Source organism: Cheilinus undulatus, linkage group 5 (genome assembly GCF_018320785.1).
Source record: "Cheilinus undulatus linkage group 5, ASM1832078v1, whole genome shotgun sequence".
Taxonomy (NCBI): Eukaryota; Metazoa; Chordata; class Actinopteri; order Labriformes; family Labridae; genus Cheilinus; species Cheilinus undulatus.
The window spans coordinates 34,595,901-34,615,132 of record NC_054869.1 but is presented as its reverse complement, the minus strand read 5'-3'; the positions used below and the strand labels follow the sequence as shown (position 1 = coordinate 34,615,132).

General features: G+C 40.5%; 1 protein-coding gene across 2 annotated transcripts in view; it reads left to right on the top strand.

Annotated features, from left to right (window-relative positions):
* The window catches only part of sema6a (sema domain, transmembrane domain (TM), and cytoplasmic domain, (semaphorin) 6A), a 177,015-nt gene that overhangs the window by 128,583 nt on the left and 29,200 nt on the right, over nucleotides 1-19,232 (top strand). For both annotated transcript variants that reach the window (XM_041786846.1, XM_041786845.1), the window contains exons 12-17: nucleotides 973-1,128; nucleotides 6,016-6,189; nucleotides 7,760-7,900; nucleotides 8,046-8,123; nucleotides 16,339-16,397; nucleotides 18,282-18,302. In XM_041786846.1, coding sequence (XP_041642780.1) covers nucleotides 973-1,128; nucleotides 6,016-6,189; nucleotides 7,760-7,900; nucleotides 8,046-8,123; nucleotides 16,339-16,397; nucleotides 18,282-18,302 — 629 coding nt within the window. The remainder of the gene's footprint in view (nucleotides 1-972; nucleotides 1,129-6,015; nucleotides 6,190-7,759; nucleotides 7,901-8,045; nucleotides 8,124-16,338; nucleotides 16,398-18,281; nucleotides 18,303-19,232) is intronic.

Genomic DNA, 19,232 nt, shown 5'->3' with positions numbered 1-19,232 from the left:
AAGTTTTTGGTTAGCAAGAAAGAGTTTCTCTGCCATTACTGATAATTGAAAACAAGAAATTATCCAGTGTTAGGTGCCTCAGACCTGTGCTTTTGTTGCCAAAGCATCGTGACTATTTTTGCTATTGTTTGATTTAAACTAGTGCCATATTGAAGGTTCAATTTATGAAACTGTGAAAATCTTAGAGTTTTCTTCTAAACTGGGCCCTTAAGGGTAACAAAGCAGTTGCTCTTCATTAAGCACAGCTTAACTTTGGAGCTGATTTTGTTGTAGAAAGTTAATCAGAAAAGCTGATTTTGAAATTATGTCCATTCCCTGTGCACAAGAGATAAAGGTGGATGCAGGAATGAGGAGAATAATCAAGTGATTTTCCTTTTGGATTTCTGTGGTTCTTCTTGCAAAGTATATATATCTATAATGGAAGGGTTTTATTTGATGATGGATAGAAATTTCACTTGGGTAGCGAGGCATATATATATTTTAGGGGGTTTGATCATGACATGTTGACAGTTTCAGACATTGAGGGGCCAGCTGGCTAATATTTCCAGTACCTGGTGTGGATTATGTGGTGTGGCAGGGAATCAAAGATCACGCAGTAAAGGGGCTTTACAAGCTCTCAGAGGTGAGATGCCTGCAAAGGGGATATGCTATCAAAAGCAGCTTCTCTTTTACAAGCAGCTCACCACCTCCCTGTAAAAGGATCAGATAGATAGGATGTCTCGCTGCTTTACCCTGCGTCCAGAGAAAAAAGAAGACATTTCGTGTCCTCTGCTCTGACCCAAACCTCCTGAGGTGAGAGTTTAGCAATTTATGACTGTGCTCTCATTGATTTTAGGGAGGTAAAACTGTTTTTCAGTACAGCTCTGGCCTGAAAGTGTGCTCATTCCCCCTAGAGTGAAGGTTTTCTTTCGTGCCTTTTCCTCCTTCCACTCACTTCTCTTTCCCCTTCCTCTTCCTCCTCTCTGTTTACAGGCCTGGAAGCTGTGCCGGCACCGCATCTATGGAGAGGTACAAGGTTTCCAACGAGTTCCCTGATGACACTCTCAACTTCATCAAGATGCATCCTCTGATGGACGAAGCTGTGCCCTCCATTGCCAACAGGCCCTGGTTTCTCAAGACCATGGTGCGGTGAGTATCACACTCCAAAGGCTGTCTTCATCTCAGGTCTATGAGCCTCTTCAGGCCTGGACAATAATTATGTGAAGTGCTGCTCTGAGAGTCTCACTCATTAAAACTCAGTAGTACTCTTGCATAAACCAGATGCTGACCTATTTTCACTAAAGTGGAGGAAACATGGTAGTATCTTTCTCCTGAAGTAACCACACAGATGTGTGTGAGATGTGATAAATCTGATTCCTCAGTGAGGATTGTCTTTACGTAGAAACATATTGGTTATACGAGACGCCTTAATGCAAACATAGGTTTTATGCTGTAGCCCTTGTTAAGAAGATGATACCAACTGTTTAGTCTGCTGGAAATTGCGTGTTTGAATCCTCTGTGGATATTTCAAAGAGAAAAACTACTTCTTGTTCTTCTGTGGTTCCTTCTTACTTTCTGGAGTTGAGCCCATTTCCCAGAAGCCACTGCAGTGTGGCTGATGCTGTTTGATCATAAAGGTCTGTCTGGCTTTTAGCTACACTCAGCACAGACGATCCAGCCGGTCTCTTGGGGAATACGACAGCAAACCGCCATCCTATCGTCAAAGAAAAAGTAGCTGGCGGGGCATAAAAAAAAGTGAAAACCTATGTGGACCGGAGACTGCCAAAGATTTAGGGTGGAAGAGGTGCTTTTACAAGTCCCAGTGGTGGTAGCTTCACTTTAAAGATGAGCTACTTAAAGAATTCTTCATATGCTTTACACATTATTTGCATCAGATCACATCTTGCTGAGGTCTGACCTAAATACAGCACTGGCTTAGTCAGAAAATGAACTGCTTTCATCAAGGTTATCCTTACAAGTCTCTCTATTCATTAGTGCAACTCTAACATACAACCACATTATGGATGACACAGTTTTCTGCTTCTGTCTCCACATAATCAGCAGAGTATTTGATTTGAAATGACACCACATTGAGCCTGCAGAGGCCTGCATTTCAGTTAGAGCTATAGTATATTACTATTAAATACATTATGTAAGCTGAGAAAGCAAAGAAGAGCAAGATCTTTTTATGACTTGTGCCACAATTTTGAACACTATTATTGAGCTAAAGTCACTGGAAAGGAACTCAGTAACAGCCCCTGATCCTTGCTACCCCCCTGGAGAGGATGCCCCAGTAAAAAGCGAGGAGATTTTTGCTGCAAATTTTGAAAGAGCCTCCCTGTCCTGAGAGTGTCTGAGCACCGACAAGGACCTCAGCTGGCTGGGCACAATGAATCAAATGCATGGGGGGAGACACTCTGAAGAATCCCCCTCTTGAGATTTTTATTATCCTGAATAGGAAAAGACTGTGCATGTCTCCGGTCCTTGAGATTGTATTATTTCAGAGAGATCAAATCCCATTGACACAGACCTTGGAGATGCTGTTGTGCTTGAATAGATCAAAACCACATTAGACCTTCGGATTGCTGTTATTGTCGACTGGATGGGGCCGCTCATACAGAAAAAGAGATATCTAAAGGAAACAGGAGAGGAGATGGGATAAGAGGATGTGGTCTTGTTATTTTTTAACAGCCTCATGGTGTGAAGTTTTCTCTCTAGTAAGATTTAATTCTGGACCTTTTCTCCTTTTTCACTGAAAAAAGGGTAAACGCTGGCTTCCTAGATTTCCAGATAAGCTCTCATCTTTAATCTTTAAATCCTATCTCCTTCAATTAAAATAATCATTAAAACAAGCATTTGCATAATACACTCTGATGTGCAGATATGCTTCTTTTGATAACTTTAGGAGTTTTTGGCCATGGAATTAGAAAAGAAATCAGTGCCGACACCTGCAATGCAATAAATCAGAAGTAATAAAAGTACCTCTGAAAACCTGTTATTGTTTGATCGGTCTCTATTTTCCTTCCAGTTCCCACAAGAAAAACAAGGCTCAGATTCAAAACACACTGACTGGCAGGTGTCTACTCTGCTGACTTGAATCTGTTTTGTGTTTTTTTGACAAATAACTAAATGAAAATGAATTTTACTTTTCTGCAAGTCCTCCTGCTGCTGAGCCGACCTGTCTGATGAGCAGCTGTCAATGAAAAGAGGAAGTATTGCTGCAACTGCAGAGCAACTTTCTCTGTTATGTTTTCTTCCTTGGTAACCACCTGACGTGGCCTATGGCAATCTCATTGAGTTACTAATCAAATAACAATCAACTAAAGAGATTACCAAGACTCTGTAATCTCACCTGCTGCTCATTATTCTCTTTAAGACGTTTGACGCACATGACGGTAGATAAATCAATTGATTAATTGATTGTATTAAATAATTATAGCTGATGATATTATTTGGGGAATTACTAAAGGTGGCTATTGTAAACAGGTTCTTCACTTAAGTAGATGACACTGATAAAACAGGGAACTTTCTACTGTTTGTTTATGAGTCTGGCTAACTTGAATTTTAAAGCCGAGATCAGACTCCGGGTTAAAAGCATGATAATAGTCTGTTTTAACAATCGTATGGGCTGTTGTGTCCCATGTATATCGCAGTGAACACCAAACAAAACCACATCTGGAACGCCTCCCAACCTCCTTACTGAGTTTGCGTGTTTGATTTCTTTCCGCCTTCCTAAATTTTTTCCAGCATGTCGGTGAAGTTGACCAAGCAGAGCAAAGAGTACTCTGCATGTGCAGAAGTCACAAATGTAAACAAACTAAATGACTAAGTGAAAGAAGAGTGATGAAGTTGGCGCTGTGAGATGAAACGGTGAGACAGAGAAAAAGTTTGTTGAGCTCTGACAACAACATCCCAGCCTTTATGATGTGTCACAGAGGGATTACCACAACGGACTAACAAAACATCAATGTTAGTATGAGATACCACTAAACTGATGAGTAACTGCTGTCACCATTTATATCATTGACTACAGATGGAAATTAGGGAGCAAAATCTGGTACAAAGCATTTTCCTTTTCTTGAGACCAATGCTATTTTGGAAATTTCCCTGCTAGAAATAGACTTAATTAATCAAGCTAGTATATCATTCATTATAGCTGTTAAGTAGACAAATATATGCAGTATGGTACAGTATGTATACAGTGCCTTTAAGAGGTATTCACCCCCTTGGATGGTTTACCCTTTTATTGATCAAAAACATTTTCAAGGCACTGAACATCCCCCAGAGTTCAGTTAAATCTTCCATGGCACGTGTGTAAATCTGCCTAGATCAGGCTGCCTTTACAAACTGAGTGACCATGCAAAGAAGGAGACTAGTGATAGGGACCACCAAGACACCTATGACTACTCTGAAGGAGATACAGGCTTCAGCAGCTGAGATGGGAGAGACTCTGCATTCAACAACTGTTGCATGGGTTCTTCACCAGTCAAAGCTTTATGGGAGGGGGGCAGAGAGAAAGGTGGAAAGGTTCCACGGTGGTGGAAGCATTATGCTGTGGGGATACTTCTCAGCAGCCAGCCCTGGAAGGCTTGTTGAGGTAAAATGGATTTGGCAAAATATAGGAACATGCTGGAGGACAATCTTAACCAGTCTGCAAGAGAAGTTCGGCTTTGGAGAAGATTAATTTCCCATCAGGATAATGACCTGAAGCGTACAGTAAAAGCTACACAGAAATGGTTAAAAGACAACAAGGTGAAAGTTGTTCCTCTTGACTTTAAAGAGATTTTTGGTCAAAAAAGCACATACCTTTATATGTGTATTTTACCATAAGTGATTTTTAAAATCAATAAAAGTGTAAAACATTCAAGTGAATGAATACTTTTTATAGGCCCTGTATGATGAAGTTTTATAGTCTTTTCTCCAGATGTCTTTCAACCCCAAATGCTTTTGTATGTCATCTTGCCATTTGTATTGACTGACTGGGGGTAGTCTGTCCCGTTTGTCAGTCAAGAATTTATTTTGATGTGTGATCACCTAATCTGACCCACCTACCATCATAACAGACTAAACAATTGTGTAGACCACCTTGGCTTGAGTCAGATGATGGTGAATGCTAAGGTAAACAAATTCAGTCTTCAGAAAGTTTGAAAGTACAGCACATCAATGAGCACTTGCTTTCATTTAATATCTGAATCTTTCGGAAAGAGAATGCTCTTGCTGCTCAGAATCTTTACAATGATTTGGACAATGTTGGATATTTCACTTCATTTAAGGTCGCCACAGGTTTTTAAATGCAGGCATCATACACAATATTAAAGGTTCTTTTTGATGCTTCTGGTTCCCAGTCTTATCTTGACGTGGTGCAATTTCTTTAAAACTTTTTGTGTTATGAAATATTTGTCTTGAATAATACTCACTGATAGGTATGCCAAGGAATCTTCTTTTGAAAGTGTCAGTGTCCCATCAATGTATGCTGAAACTGGTCTTGTGGGAAAGGCAGCATGCAACCATGCAAAACAAACAAAAAAATGTGATTCAATCAAATCCATCAGGCTGAAGTATTGAGGCATGGGTAAATTACAAGAAGCACTACAGATATCTGTGTTTAAAGTAGACTGTAAATGTAGAAGTTTTAAGAAAACTTCAACTGCAGTACAAATATGAGACTCTTTACACCTCTGTTGTCTTGCTGTTGAAAGTTTTTTTATGGGCCCTTTTGAGCTTTTATTGAATAGGACTGCTAGAGAGTCATAGCAAAATAGTGAGAGGGTAAATTTTTACCTAACAGCCTCAGGATTGTGAGTTGATCCTATAGCCGGTACGATGAGGACTGTAATCTTTTTACATAGGGCGCCTGCTCCCCTGCCATCTGAGCCAAACTGGTGCCCCTTTATATTAAGTTTTAAATGTTGCACTGTGAAAAGGACAATGTACTGAGAAAAAGATAAAATATTTTCATTGAATCCCTGCAGATGGTCTCAGAGGCATGCAAATTTGCTGATAATTTGATCTGTTTACTTTCTGTTCTTACTCCAGGTATCGCCTGACACGCATTGTGGTGGACAATGAGGCGGGGCCATATAAGAACCAAACAGTGGTCTTTCTGGGGTCTGAGAAAGGCATCATACTAAAGTTCCTGGCCAAGATGAACAACGGTTTCCTAAATGACAGCCTGTTTCTGGAGGAGCTCAACGTCTACAACCCTGACAAGTACGTAGCTCAACGTCTGCATGTACTGTATATTTGTGAGAGGGATGGATAAAGAAACATAGAAACACATGGATACAGTTGCTAGAAACAAATCGAGGTCAGTTATTGCATGTGTGCCTTAAGTGCGTGTGATTTTACATATTTCCAACCATCTCCCAGCTCAGCCAACCCACCACCTCCATCAGTACCAGCCCGCTCCCCCGACCCCTGCTATACAGTGAGTCCAGCCAACCAGATGGATACTCTATCATTTAAAAGAGTTTTATCAGGTTACACTCTGCCTGACCACAGCTACTAAATTAAAGACACAGACCCTGAGGCTCTGGATAACGTAGCGCTGCGGTTCTCAACCACAGCAGAGCCCAGCTCCTCCAAATCCAAAACGCTGCCTGATTAAAGGAAACACACACACACTCACACACACCATGGTCTGTGTTCATCCTCTGAGCCAAGTCCGGATCGCGGGCTAATACATTACACGGCTGTTGGTGCATGTATGGATGTGAGTGTGTATAAGACAGCTAAGTGAACTGAGCATTAATATATATTTGGATTAGAACTGAATAAGGAAAAATCTGCCACAGGATGCCAAAGCAAACATTTAGTTAAAGAGTAATGGATAAAGAGGTTGGAATTAAGTTCAGAGATGGAGAAAGAAGAAGGAGTGAAGCGCAGTGAAGGATATGTTGGACTGCAGAGAAGAAGAGGGCCAACGCAGAGAGGACTTGCAGGAGGGCTTTCAAGGTTACCACTGTTTGGTATCCAACATGCTGTGTCCATGTGACGAGCCGTATGGATGGATGAAGGGCAGGCCTCTCCTCTCCCCTCCCTCTATCTCTTGTATCTTGCATCCCTTCTCTCCTCCGTCTCTCTGGCTGTAGCCGAGCATTCGTCGGCTGCTGGCCATCTGGCTCCAGTCGCGTACAGTAAGTGACTTTACCCGCCTGCTTCTCTGCCCGGCTGGCAGGATCAGTGCGGGCCCTGATTGGCGTGCATTACCCAGTGTAGATGGACTCTAAGCTCTAATTGAGAGCGTTAATGCGGGGCCAGAGCACTGCGAAGCGGGGAGATTAAATCCCAGGAGTTGGATGGTGGGAGGAAAGGATGGAGAGGAGGGATAGAAAGCCCGACACGCCCACAGGGATTAGAGCATGCCGCTATGGGCCGAGCAGACAAAGAAAACAAGCAGGGATGGAAGAATAGTGGAGTGGAGTGGGAGGAGGGTGGAGGTTAATGTTAGTGGGTTTAACTGTTAAGTGCAGTGTTACTGCTGACTGCTCACACTGCCCATCTGTCTGTTTATCTCTTGTATCTGTATCACCCCTTTCTTTATCTCTCTTTATCTTCTACTCAGTTCCTGACCCCAAGTTCTCCAGTCGGGCATTATCTCTGTTCTCCCTGACCTCGCAGTTTGTCCCTCTGCCAAGTCTTTCTCTTTTTTATCCCTTTAAATGAACTCGTAAATCTCATTTAATGACATATATCTCTCTTCCCCAACTTTCTGTGTCCTTAAAAGACAGAGAAATCCAAGTTTTATCCTCTTTTCTGTCTCCTTCTCTATCTCCTTCAGGTGCAGTATAGATGGCGTGGAAGACAAGCGCATTGTCGGCATGCAGATAGACAGCAAGAGCCACGCTCTGTGGGTTGCTTTCACCTCCTGTGTGGTTAAAGTGCCGCTGTCTCGCTGTGAGAGACACGGAAGATGCAAGAAGTAAGTTTGAAGCCTGCATATAAAATCGTTCATGCACAAACAGCCAAATGGTTCTGACTCACTCTGCTAGGGGAAAACAATGATCCAGTATACAGCACAATGTGATGAGGAGTTGATGGTGTGTAAATGTGTGTGCCACATTCAGGTCTTGCATTGCCTCCAGAGACCCATACTGTGGTTGGGTATCAGAGGGATCCTGCAGACAGGTCGTCACCAATACCAAGTAAGTAATATGTTCACTACACATGATTTAAACAGACTTTTTTCACTGACATGTAAAGTGAGATATTATCTCGTCTAATGCAGACTTAGCTCCAGGGTGTTAAATATGGGGCCTTGACCAGTTGTACATAGCATCAAAATATGACACTGTGAAATCATCCTCAGTGTTATGTTCTTTTACTTTTTCTTTTTTTTATATCTTTTTGAGGGCATTTTGCCTGTATTGGATAGGACAGATGGATGAGGAGGTGCAGGAAATAAGGGGAAAGAGAGTGGTGGAAGAAGACGTGTATCATCAAGATTGACCAGTTCATCAAGGATTGTTGCCTTTGTATATGATCAAACTGAGCTATACTGCCCTTTAAGCTTGCTGTTTTGATGTTCTGTAAAGTAAGACCACGTTATATGAGTGTTTTCATGCTACCGAAAGATCTCCTGTGACTGTCAATCAGCAGACAAAGGTACAATCCCTTTGTGAAAGAAATAATCTTTTGTAAGTGTATTTTTGTTGCACAACATATGCTAGTTGAACTATTCATTCATCTTCTCTACATTTGTATTAAACACGAGATACTTGTGCCCTACTGAAAGCTTGGTTAAGAAATCCTTTAACCCACTCATGCCCTTAGTATTGGCCCTCACAAGTCAACTGTGTTGACTGTTTGGCAGCAAAAAGCCAGACCATTGCCAGGGTTGTCAAAACCCCCCCTTTGTCGTTTTTTTCGTTCATTTGTCCCAGGATACCTCCAGAAGGCTGAACAGTAATCTCCATCATCCCAGAGCCAACCATCTATGCTACCACTGCCCCATATGCCAACATGGAATTGTCTTTATCTTTCCTACCCCACTTCATGACCATCACAGCCCAAACAGCATTGTCACTTTTAGAAAGCATCAGAATTTGAGCATATATTTTAGTTCTTTTGTGAATCCAAAACTTTATTTGTAATTCCAACCATTGATAGTTGACTTGTGAACCTTGCACTGTTATTTCAGTAGAAAAACCAGGAGAAGTTTTTACTCTACTAGCTGCATGTAATTAATTGTTTCACATACAAATTCAAGAAACATTGTTGAGAGGCCTTTTAAAAGTCTTCTTGGGCGTTACTTTTTGGTTATGGCTAAATTGACAACTTATTTGAAATCGTACGGGTTATTTCTGAGATTTACCATTTTTTATAGCAATGGAATACACAGAAGTCAAGATAAGATACATTATGATATGATGTGATACACTATAATAATATACAATATGACACAATATGATGCAAGGCGATGCCAAACGATACAGTATGGTACAATATTACATAAATGAAACAAACTGATACAATATGATATGATTCAATTTATGATCTGATGTGATGCAACACGATGCGATAAGATACAATACTATACGGTATGGCACAACATGAAAAGATCCAAAACTACAAGATAGGATTTGATACAATGCGATGCAATGCAATGCGATGCGCTTTGATACGATATTATATGATACAACACGTTTGGACACCACACAATTAGATACTACAAGATATGATACAAAATATTCTGATGTAACACAAAAGAAAATTATATGAGACAATAGGATATGATATGAAATTATGTGATACAATAAGATATGATATGACGAGATGTATCATATAGTACGATATGACACAAGCCAACAAGAAACAAGTCAGTACTACAAGATATAAACAACGTCTTGATTTTACACAAAAAAACATTCTATATGAGGCAGTTTAACCCAATATTACCTGATATGGTATGATACAATTAGATACGATGCAATATGATACAACACAATACAGACCATCTGTAATAATAAACACTTAGTAATTTAAGATCGAATGACAAAACCTTCCTTAAAAGGAAACACGGTAGACAATGTAACATTGTTAACTGCGGTCCAACATTATCACCTTATCCTCTTCATTTACTTTTATTCTGGTGTCAACTTCTTTTATTAACTTCCATTATGCTTTTTGATTCCATGATGCCACCCTAAGGAGTTAATGATGCCATGAGTCAGTAAAGCAGGGAAATCTGTTTAGAACACCATTTTTTAACTTCCATATTATATATATAAATATAATAAAAATATAAATCTAAATACCCTTCAAGAGACCCATTAACTCAATAACAGCCATAACACAAGTCAGGATAAAAACATACTGCTGCTATATTTTGCCCCGTCCCTTGTTTCTCGACTCGGCTGACCTACGTTGGCCACAGTGATGCTAGAACGATGCTGTATATCATATTTTTTAGTGCTGGGTTAGTGGCAGCTGCAGTATTCACCACATTTGGAGTGAGAATTTGTTTTTAAGTCAAAGTTTAAAGAGCAAAAGTGTAAAAAATAATCAAGTTTGATGTCTGACTTCTATTAAGTGGCTTGAGTTTTGGGGTCTTTAACCCACAGCATTGCTCAGTAGACGTTGGTGCTTTTATCTTAAGGGAGTCAGAAGTTACAAAGAGCAAAGTTTGAGAATGCTGATGATTTTAAAAGCAATAGACATTTGTTTTCCAAGCAATTTCCTAAAACAGTATGCCACCGTCTTTGTCATGCCTGATGGCTTTCTTTTCTCGCTTTGTCGTGTCTGTGATCTTTCTAATTTTATGGTGTGTAAGTGTAATTTCCCCAGGCAGAAAGGACTATTGGAAGAATGAATGGAAGGAAAGTGTTGTTTGCCTCAGGCACGGGGTTGGGTACGTAGGGCTAGATGGTCGCGGTAACTATAATTTGTGGCTGTAGTTATAACGTAGAAGCAAATTATGCTTTCTGAACAAACAGCATATGGAGTTCTGCGGTGGGAAAAAACATTTCATGGATGAAGTCATAACAAAAGGACTAGTGCACCATGTGGCTATTTGACGTTGAGTGAATTTGATCCTCCTGCTGCAGAATGATTGGTCTGGCATTCCAGTATACCAAATGCACACATCTGCACACCAAACTCATCCACTAAAAACACTTTCACTCCCACATGGCACCATCCCATTATTATTCTGCAGAGCTCCTCAGGACCGGTCAGATTGAGTTTCCACTCTGGAGCAGGAGCCAAAACAGGGGCATTAATGGGGCAGATGACCTTCGCTCCTTTGCTGTACAGTATTTCTAACTGGAAAAAAGGGGGGGATTAGCGCCAGGATCTGCTGGTCTGTGGTCAGAGATATTCAAAGGCTGGACAGAAGGTAGGAGGGGAGTCAGGGACATTTTGAAGTTGAATAAAAAAAGTTTTCCTTCTCAAAAAAAAAAAAAAAACCCACCTCTATTTCATCTCCTCCTTAAAAGACTCTACCTCATTCTATTACCATCACTTCCTGTTTACTTGTCCGTCTATTTGTCTGCCCAACAAGATGCCTATCTATCTTATACCTGCGTACATTCTTACCAGTCCTTGTCTGTGTGTCTATTTATATCCATCCTTCTTTTTCTGTCTTCCCTCTGACATATTCTTTCCCTCTTGCATGCCCTCCCCTCCTTTCTTCTTCCATCTGGCCTCAGCCTTTAGCTTGCCAGCTTTCCTGTGTGGAGTTATGCCTCTCATACCTACTGAACCCTATGTACAGCTTGCACTCTGGTCTCTGCAATATGGTCCTTAGTCACCCCTTGTTCATGCATAATGTGTTTGCATATGATTCTGTATCAGTATTATGTAAATTAGCTACTGTATATGACAGAACATGATCAGCATTTACTAATTATTTGAGACACTTAAGCCCTGGTTCCTGAAAGGTTGGTTATTAGAGTAATTATACATGCACATATACCTGTATTATTAAGTCTAAGTGCGCCCAGTTATTTCTTTTAAAATCAAAGCCATGAATCATAATAAAAGGGTATCTTTGAGGACTGCTGTATGTACAGTATATTGAGTCCCTGGTCACCCATTCACTTCTCTTATGAATAATTAATGCCATTAAGCCTGACCTGCATTCGAGCAACCAAGTCCCCTCTGTGCAGCCACACATCTCACATAATAATCACATCTGATGCAAGATAATATAACTTGTGGCCCTCTGCTGCCTCCAGTTATGTACAGTGCTGCATGAATCTGATTTGAATATGCATTATGCAGTTGCAGAGGGATCTTAACCTGGAGCTGAACTGTCAGTAGTGCCACATTCGAATGCACTGCACTTCTATTGCTATAATGCAGCTGCTTTGGGACCTCAACTCCTTAAATGATCATTCACCCTTTGGCTCATTCACTCTCACATGTGCCAAGTAAAGGCCAGACATTGCAATTGTAGTGTGACGACTCATTGTTAATTCATCTCGAGACTGATGGGATTTAAAGCTTGTAATCTTCATCTCAACACTACAGTATGTAACATCATTACCAACCGTGGAAACCAGGACCACAAGAGTGCCAGTGTTGTGGACTTGGCAAAAAAAAAAAAAAGAAACAAACAAGCTTTAACAGCAGGATAGAAAGAGGTGATGACATCTGGGAGAAAACCCATGAGGGGGTGGCATTTGTGCCAGGACAGGTTTAATTGTGCAACTCTGTGTCTGATTTGTGATTAGGGGTGTGTATGATCAGCAAATCAGATAAGCAGATTAAAAGTACCCCCTGATATGAAAAGGGTGTGCCGCTGTTGTTGTTTTTGCGGCTGCTATTGCGGCTGCTTTTAAAGGGAAAAAGGTTATCAGGAGGGTAAAATTACCATCTGTGGCTCAACGGGGAAGGTGAATGAATACTAAATAAAGGCGAGACATTATAATCAGTTCCAAAATTTTGAAAAATACATATTTGAAGAAGTGACTTTGACTTGTGCAAACTAAAATTCCTCCCCAAAAATTCTCCTGTATTTTTCACTTTTTTTTTTAACAGGTTTGTACATTTTGACTCCGATTAGTGGGATAAGGGTTTGGATGATGCTGTTTTGGAAAATCACTCCTCTTCATGCTATAATTGTGAGCAGTAGAGGGTGAGGAAGATGAGAGGCGGGTGGACAGGCAGGAGGAGGAGGTGGAGCAGGGGTTGGGGGGGGAGGGGTTGAGGAGGACTGTGAAAAGCTGTCATGCGTGACTGTGATCCTGGTTGACAGTTGGTCCGCTCTGTTTCACAGATCCCCTTACTGCCTGCTTGGTGGTCTTTCAGGAAGAAAACAGGTCTCGGTGCAGATTGCATCAGAAAATAACATCTCCTAAACTCTCTGCCCCCTTTTTTCTGCCTCTCTCCCTCTGTGTCATATGATGGCCCTCAAGCTTGGCTACCCCTCACTGGCCTGGTGTTGGCCCATGTGATTGGGACTACAGCACCATGTCTCAACTCAAACTAGATGATCTCAGATACAGAGAAATGCGAAAAAAGATTAAACAAAGTGAACTTCTGTAAAAAATGTTTGGTGCTTTTTCCCCGTTTCAACAACATTAGTCCCACACTGTGGAAAAAATGCTTTCTCTCAGCTAGGCAGAAATATTTTTCTCATTGTACTACACTCTGTACCCTATCAAGACGAAGTGAAACTGAATTTTAGAAACTTTTGCACTGATTTTTTTTACATTGACATTAGTCAATTTCTCTTGCTGAGATATTTCTACACCTTGGTTGAAGTCCACCTGTGGAAAATTAAACTGATTGGACACGGTTTGGAAAGGTACACACCTCTCTACAGGCCTCACAGCTACAATGCATATCAGAGCAAAAACCAAGCCATGAGGTCAAAGGAACTGCCTGCAGAGCTCAGAGACAGAACTGTTGCAATGAACAGATCTGGGGAAGGCTACACAAAAATTCTGCAGCACCAAAGGTTCTCAAGAGAACATTGGCCTCCATAATTCTCAACTGGAAGAAGCCAGGACTCTTTCAAGAGCTGGTCGCCTGGCCAAACTGAGCAGTCATTGGAGAAGGGCCTTAGTAAGTGAGGTGACAAGAACCCGGTGGTCACTCTGACTTCGCTTGTCTTTGAGCAGTAATCCTGACTCACATCTGATCCAAGGCTACAGAAAATAGATGAAATGAGCCTCATCGATCAGAGCCCTCACACAATCATTCACCGGTCAACACAGTTATGCTGAATTCAGATAAACATTGACACAGCCAGTTATCTGTCACTGTTTAAGCTAAGATTTAAAATGTTTACAAGACAAATTAAACATAATTGTACCACAAAATGAGAAATTGTGAGAGAGAGAGAAAGAAAGAGAGAATGAAGCAAAGTTAAGTGGTTTGATATTAATTTTTTACTTTGTTGTTTTGAACCCCCCTTTAACCATCTGGAAAATAAAAGAGCATATTTAGTGTCATATTTTATTTTCATCATCTTATTTTTATTTAGTTATAATATAACCTCCCCAATATTACTATAGAAGTTACATTATATTTGCTTTGTACTGTAATATGAAGAATAATCCTTCTCCATGAGAATATAAATATAAACAATTATACTTCTCAGTGAGAATCAGAAATAAAGGGCTCATTCCAAATAATGAACCTCCTTCTTATGAAGGCCTGGTACATTCTGCAGTTTTGTAAGTAAAGGAAAAATGTACTACTGTACCATCAGGTTTGGGAGGTTGCATAGGGTACCAGACACTTAAGGAGGCCCATAGGGAGTCCTGAACATTTTGAATAAAGCCCCAAATGTAAAACAAATTCCAGACAATCTACTCTCCCGCTCCTCTCATAGCTCAGCTGCCCCTTCTTTCCACGACACTTGAAAGGGTTTTTGCAGTTAAAAAGGATGTGTTTGTATCAGTGTTGGTATCAGCTAAATGACTTTGGAAATGTTGGAATATCAGGCATAACCAAAAATTAAATGTTGTACATACCTAAAGCTAACCTGTTCAGGCTAAACAACGGTGCTAATTAGCTATAGTAAGGTAAGTGAGGCAATCTTGCTGCCTTCAGACAGAGCTAGGCTAGTTGTTCCCCCTTGTTCGCAGTCTTTATGCCAGGCTAATGAGCACTTCTTTTTTCAGGCTAAAACAAACAGAACACAAGGTGCGAATTAGCTTTAGCACTGTAAGTGAGGCAATCTTGCTGCCTTTGGACAGAGCTAGGCTAGTTGTTTCACCACTTCCACTTATAATGCTAAGCTAACCTGTACTAATTTTGTCAGGCGAAAGCAATACAATGCGTGCTTCAAGTTTGGTAGTATTGCCTGTAATGTAGTCAGCCTCAAGTGTCAAGGAAGGTGATAGGTGACTTTTCCACAGAGTTGAGCATTTATTTACCAAAAACAACTAAAGCTCAAAGAAAAACAAGGCACACAGGCAAAGTAACTCATGACTGAATTAAACTAAGGCATGTGTTAGAGGCTGCACCACCTCCCTTATTCCCTGTTGAGGCAAATGTCTCAGCTTTATAGACAGCTCAATTACCAGATTGCCTGCAAATGAGTTTAACATGACTCAGAAGCAATGGATTTTCATTAAAGGGTTTTTATCTGGAGTTCTGAAAATATGGTTACCTTAAATTAGTCAGATTTTTGTTTAGGCTAAAAAAAAGCCCCACAATATCAAGTGGTTTTAAGCATTGACATTGTAAGTAATGCAGTTTTTTTGTCTTTGGACTGCATGAGGCATGTTCTTCTTCTCTGTTTCCCTACTTTATTTTAAGCTAACTTGCAGGCCAACTACTGTAAGGCTAAAGCTAACGTGTATTACCTTTGTTCATGCAAAACCAACAAATATTTGTAGCAAGAATAAGGTGCTTATTAGCTTGTTCTGTTTTCAAGTGGGTTCATTTTGCTTTAGAAAGGGAGGGGCTAGCTTGCTCTCTTTTGCTGTGTTTCCAGTCTTCATGCTAAGCTTAGCAAAGCCAACTTGCTGCTGGTATTGGATTCATATTCATAGTCTTATATTTCTCATTGAAAGAAAGCAAATATGTGTTTTAATAAAGAGTCAAACATCCCTTTACAGCTACACAACTTGAGATAACAGTTTTCTACTACAATCAAATAAAACATGAATCTATTTGTAGAATATCTCTTGGCAATGAACCAGATATGGATTTATTAGCCTGCCAGCAGTCTTCGTAACCACTGATTTTAGGCCTCCAGGGCACCTGCTAGGTGTTGTTTGATTCTGTTCCAGTAGCAAGGCTTTCTGCAGCCTACACTGTGTGCAAGCACAGGCTCCTCGGTGTTTGGGGGTGTTTTCATAGTAGCTTTCCTATAGCTCTGTTACTTTGTTAGGTGTGGCTATAGTCTGCATGGCCTGGCCTGTTTTTCTCTACTGACCATGATGTCTCTGTCCCCTGCAGATCAGCCTTTGAGCAGGACGTGGAGCATGGTAACACAGATGGCCTGGGAGACTGCCAAAGTAAGCAGGCCCTCTTCACTCTTATCTTTCCTCCTTCTTTTTGTACACCCCCCACTCTTCCTCTCTTCTCTGTTAACTCATTCTCTCTCTTCTCTCGGCTCTCCGTTTCCTTCTCCTCCGCTGTCACCTTCTTCTCCCCCGTCTGTTCCGCCCTCACAATCCTCTCTTTCAGCGTCTTCCATCCATCTGTCCCTCTCGGCTCTCAGCCTCTTCTGTCCGTTCTCCCGCTGTTTCTGTGGTCTCCCAGTCGATACACGGTTGTGTCCACTTGGGCCGAGACTGGGGTCTTCTTGCAATACACAATGCAAAAAAATGTGTTTTCCAGTTTGCATCAGATGTCTTGAAATGTCTGTTTTCCTCAACAACACAGATAGTAGGCCATAACCACATTTTCCTCTACTGTTCCAGCTGTGTAGTTCTGCAAATTTAGAAAGTCTTACTGTTTATTGTAATAAAGCAGACAGAAACCGTGCTACTTCCAAAGATCAAAGAAATAGATGAAATCATTAGACCCACTATGAAAATTTCAGTTTACCCCAAATGCTGTTCAACAGAGCAAGGATTTTTTGACACAGCTTTTCCAAACATCCTTGTTTTATGTTGGATCCTTACATTATTTTACTTTACACACAGAAACAGAATTATTTCACAGAAAACTACCAGGGTCTGAATTAGTAGCCCCCCTGATACTAATGTGTTTTGTGTCCTTTTTGCTTGATAACAGCCTGTAAATTGTTGAGGCACCTGCAATTTTAATTTGATTTCACAAGCTTTTAGCATTACAAACTTAAAACACATCATTGACAACAGTGGTTTGTGCTGTGGCTAAAAAAAGGTCTGTTCTAAAGGGGGCTTATAATTTAGACCCTTGTGGTTTTTGTGAAATGATTCTGTTTCTATGTGCAAAGTAAAGTAATGCAAGTATCCAAAATAAAACTATAATGTTTGGAAAAGCAGTGTTAAAAAAATCCTTGCTCTGTTTAGCAACACTTGGGAAATACTTGGGAAAAACTGAAATTTCGTAGGGGGATAATAATTTTGTCCTAATCTGTAGACGGCTGTTCTTGACACTCAACTGCTAACATGTCTATTATTGTTCATCATAAAGTAACTAAGAACTTATATCAAGGCTTGGTATGGTCATGCGACAGAATAGAGAAAGCTTACATTTCTTGCTAGCGCAATGCTAGCTGGGAATTTACATAAGTTGTTTGCTAGGAAGTGGTTGAATGCTAGCAATAACTGCTTTCTCACATGTCTGAACATGTATATTGCCAGATATCCCTCTAATTTTCTATTGTTCATCATCTCTACATCAGCTCATTAATCAAGAGGCAATGAAATGATAACATATGTCAGTCTAAGATTACATCTTGCAACCTGAAACCAAGCTGAAACAGCATTTAAGCTTCACTTACCGAGTTACCAGAGGAAAATAGCAGCTATGAAAGAATGGTAAATTGCAGATGCTGACGGTGCGTACATTTGGACTTCCCATGTCGAAAAAAAGTGTTTCGTCTCAAATGAGATTCATATTCCACTGAGCTGCTCAGTTTGCAGGCAAAACATCAAAACAGTTTGACATTAAATCGCTCATCCTAATCCAATTCAAGTCAGTTTGGACTATTTATTCAGAGTAAATGAGAGCCACGTATTTTCCCTTCAGTTTCATCAGTATGTTTAGTCAAGGGGAGCCATAGCACCGACCCTTCATTAGCTGTAGAAGCCATACAACACCTCTGATTAAAAGTCAGGAGAATATTGAGCAACCAGCCCAATTTGAATCGGTTTGAAGTCATGGCTTTTTGATCATGTTAAAGTATAAGCTCTCTTCACTGCAAGCAGTAACACATTTCCTCCTCGTTTCTTTTCTTCTCCTTCCAGACACCTTTGTGGCGCTGAACGGTAAGTATCCCACGTACACTGTAGAGGCAATCAAATAAAAGTCAGCGGCTGCATTTCATCTCCACTGACTCTTTAACTTCAGCCACACCTCTTCATCAAAGTCAATCAATCATTCCCTCTCAAGGAAATGAAAACTCCTCCCACATGTGTAAAGCCGGTTATTAATGACTCATGGTTTTAACTGAACTCATTTCGTTCCTTCTTTTTGATAGACATTCCTTCCAGTTACGAAGGTAATGAAAGATTACATCACGGTCGGTCAATTTCTTATCGTTGGTAGCATTTTCCCTTCTCTGACCCCTTTGGTGTTTAGAGTAGAAATAATGGACATAGAATGTGAAATCAAAAATGTGGAATCAAATATTTTTTATTCTAATTTTGATAGTTTTAGTTTTATTAGTTCTCCTCTCCCTCCTTGTTCCCATTGTCCCCTCTTCTTTATCCTTTGTGCAATATCATTGATTAGCACTGACCTTTGCTGTGCTAATTGGATTGGATGGATCTGGTTGTTGGTGGTTGATGGTGAAGAAATGTCACATTAAACAGAGCATATGTCGACAGAGGGAGAGAGATAGAGATGAAAATTACATGTTGAGACTGCAGAGACATCAGATATGTCAGTGCTAGCTGCTATAAAGCATCTTCTTACTCAAAAAGGGCTCATAAATGAGGCATCATTATCAGGTACTGCAAACACTTTATTCTCCTAATCACACAGAATTTCACAGTCACTGCTTGTTGATCACATTCCCATCCCTCTTTCTTTTTTAAAGAATTATAATCAGATAAAATTAGCCTGCAGCAAAGACACTCCTATCAATAACATCCACACCTGCACTCCAATCCACCTTATTGTTGTCTAATCGGATGGCACATCAGTTTTGTTTCCAGCGAATCTCTCTCCCTCACAGCTGCCAGATCGAAACAGTC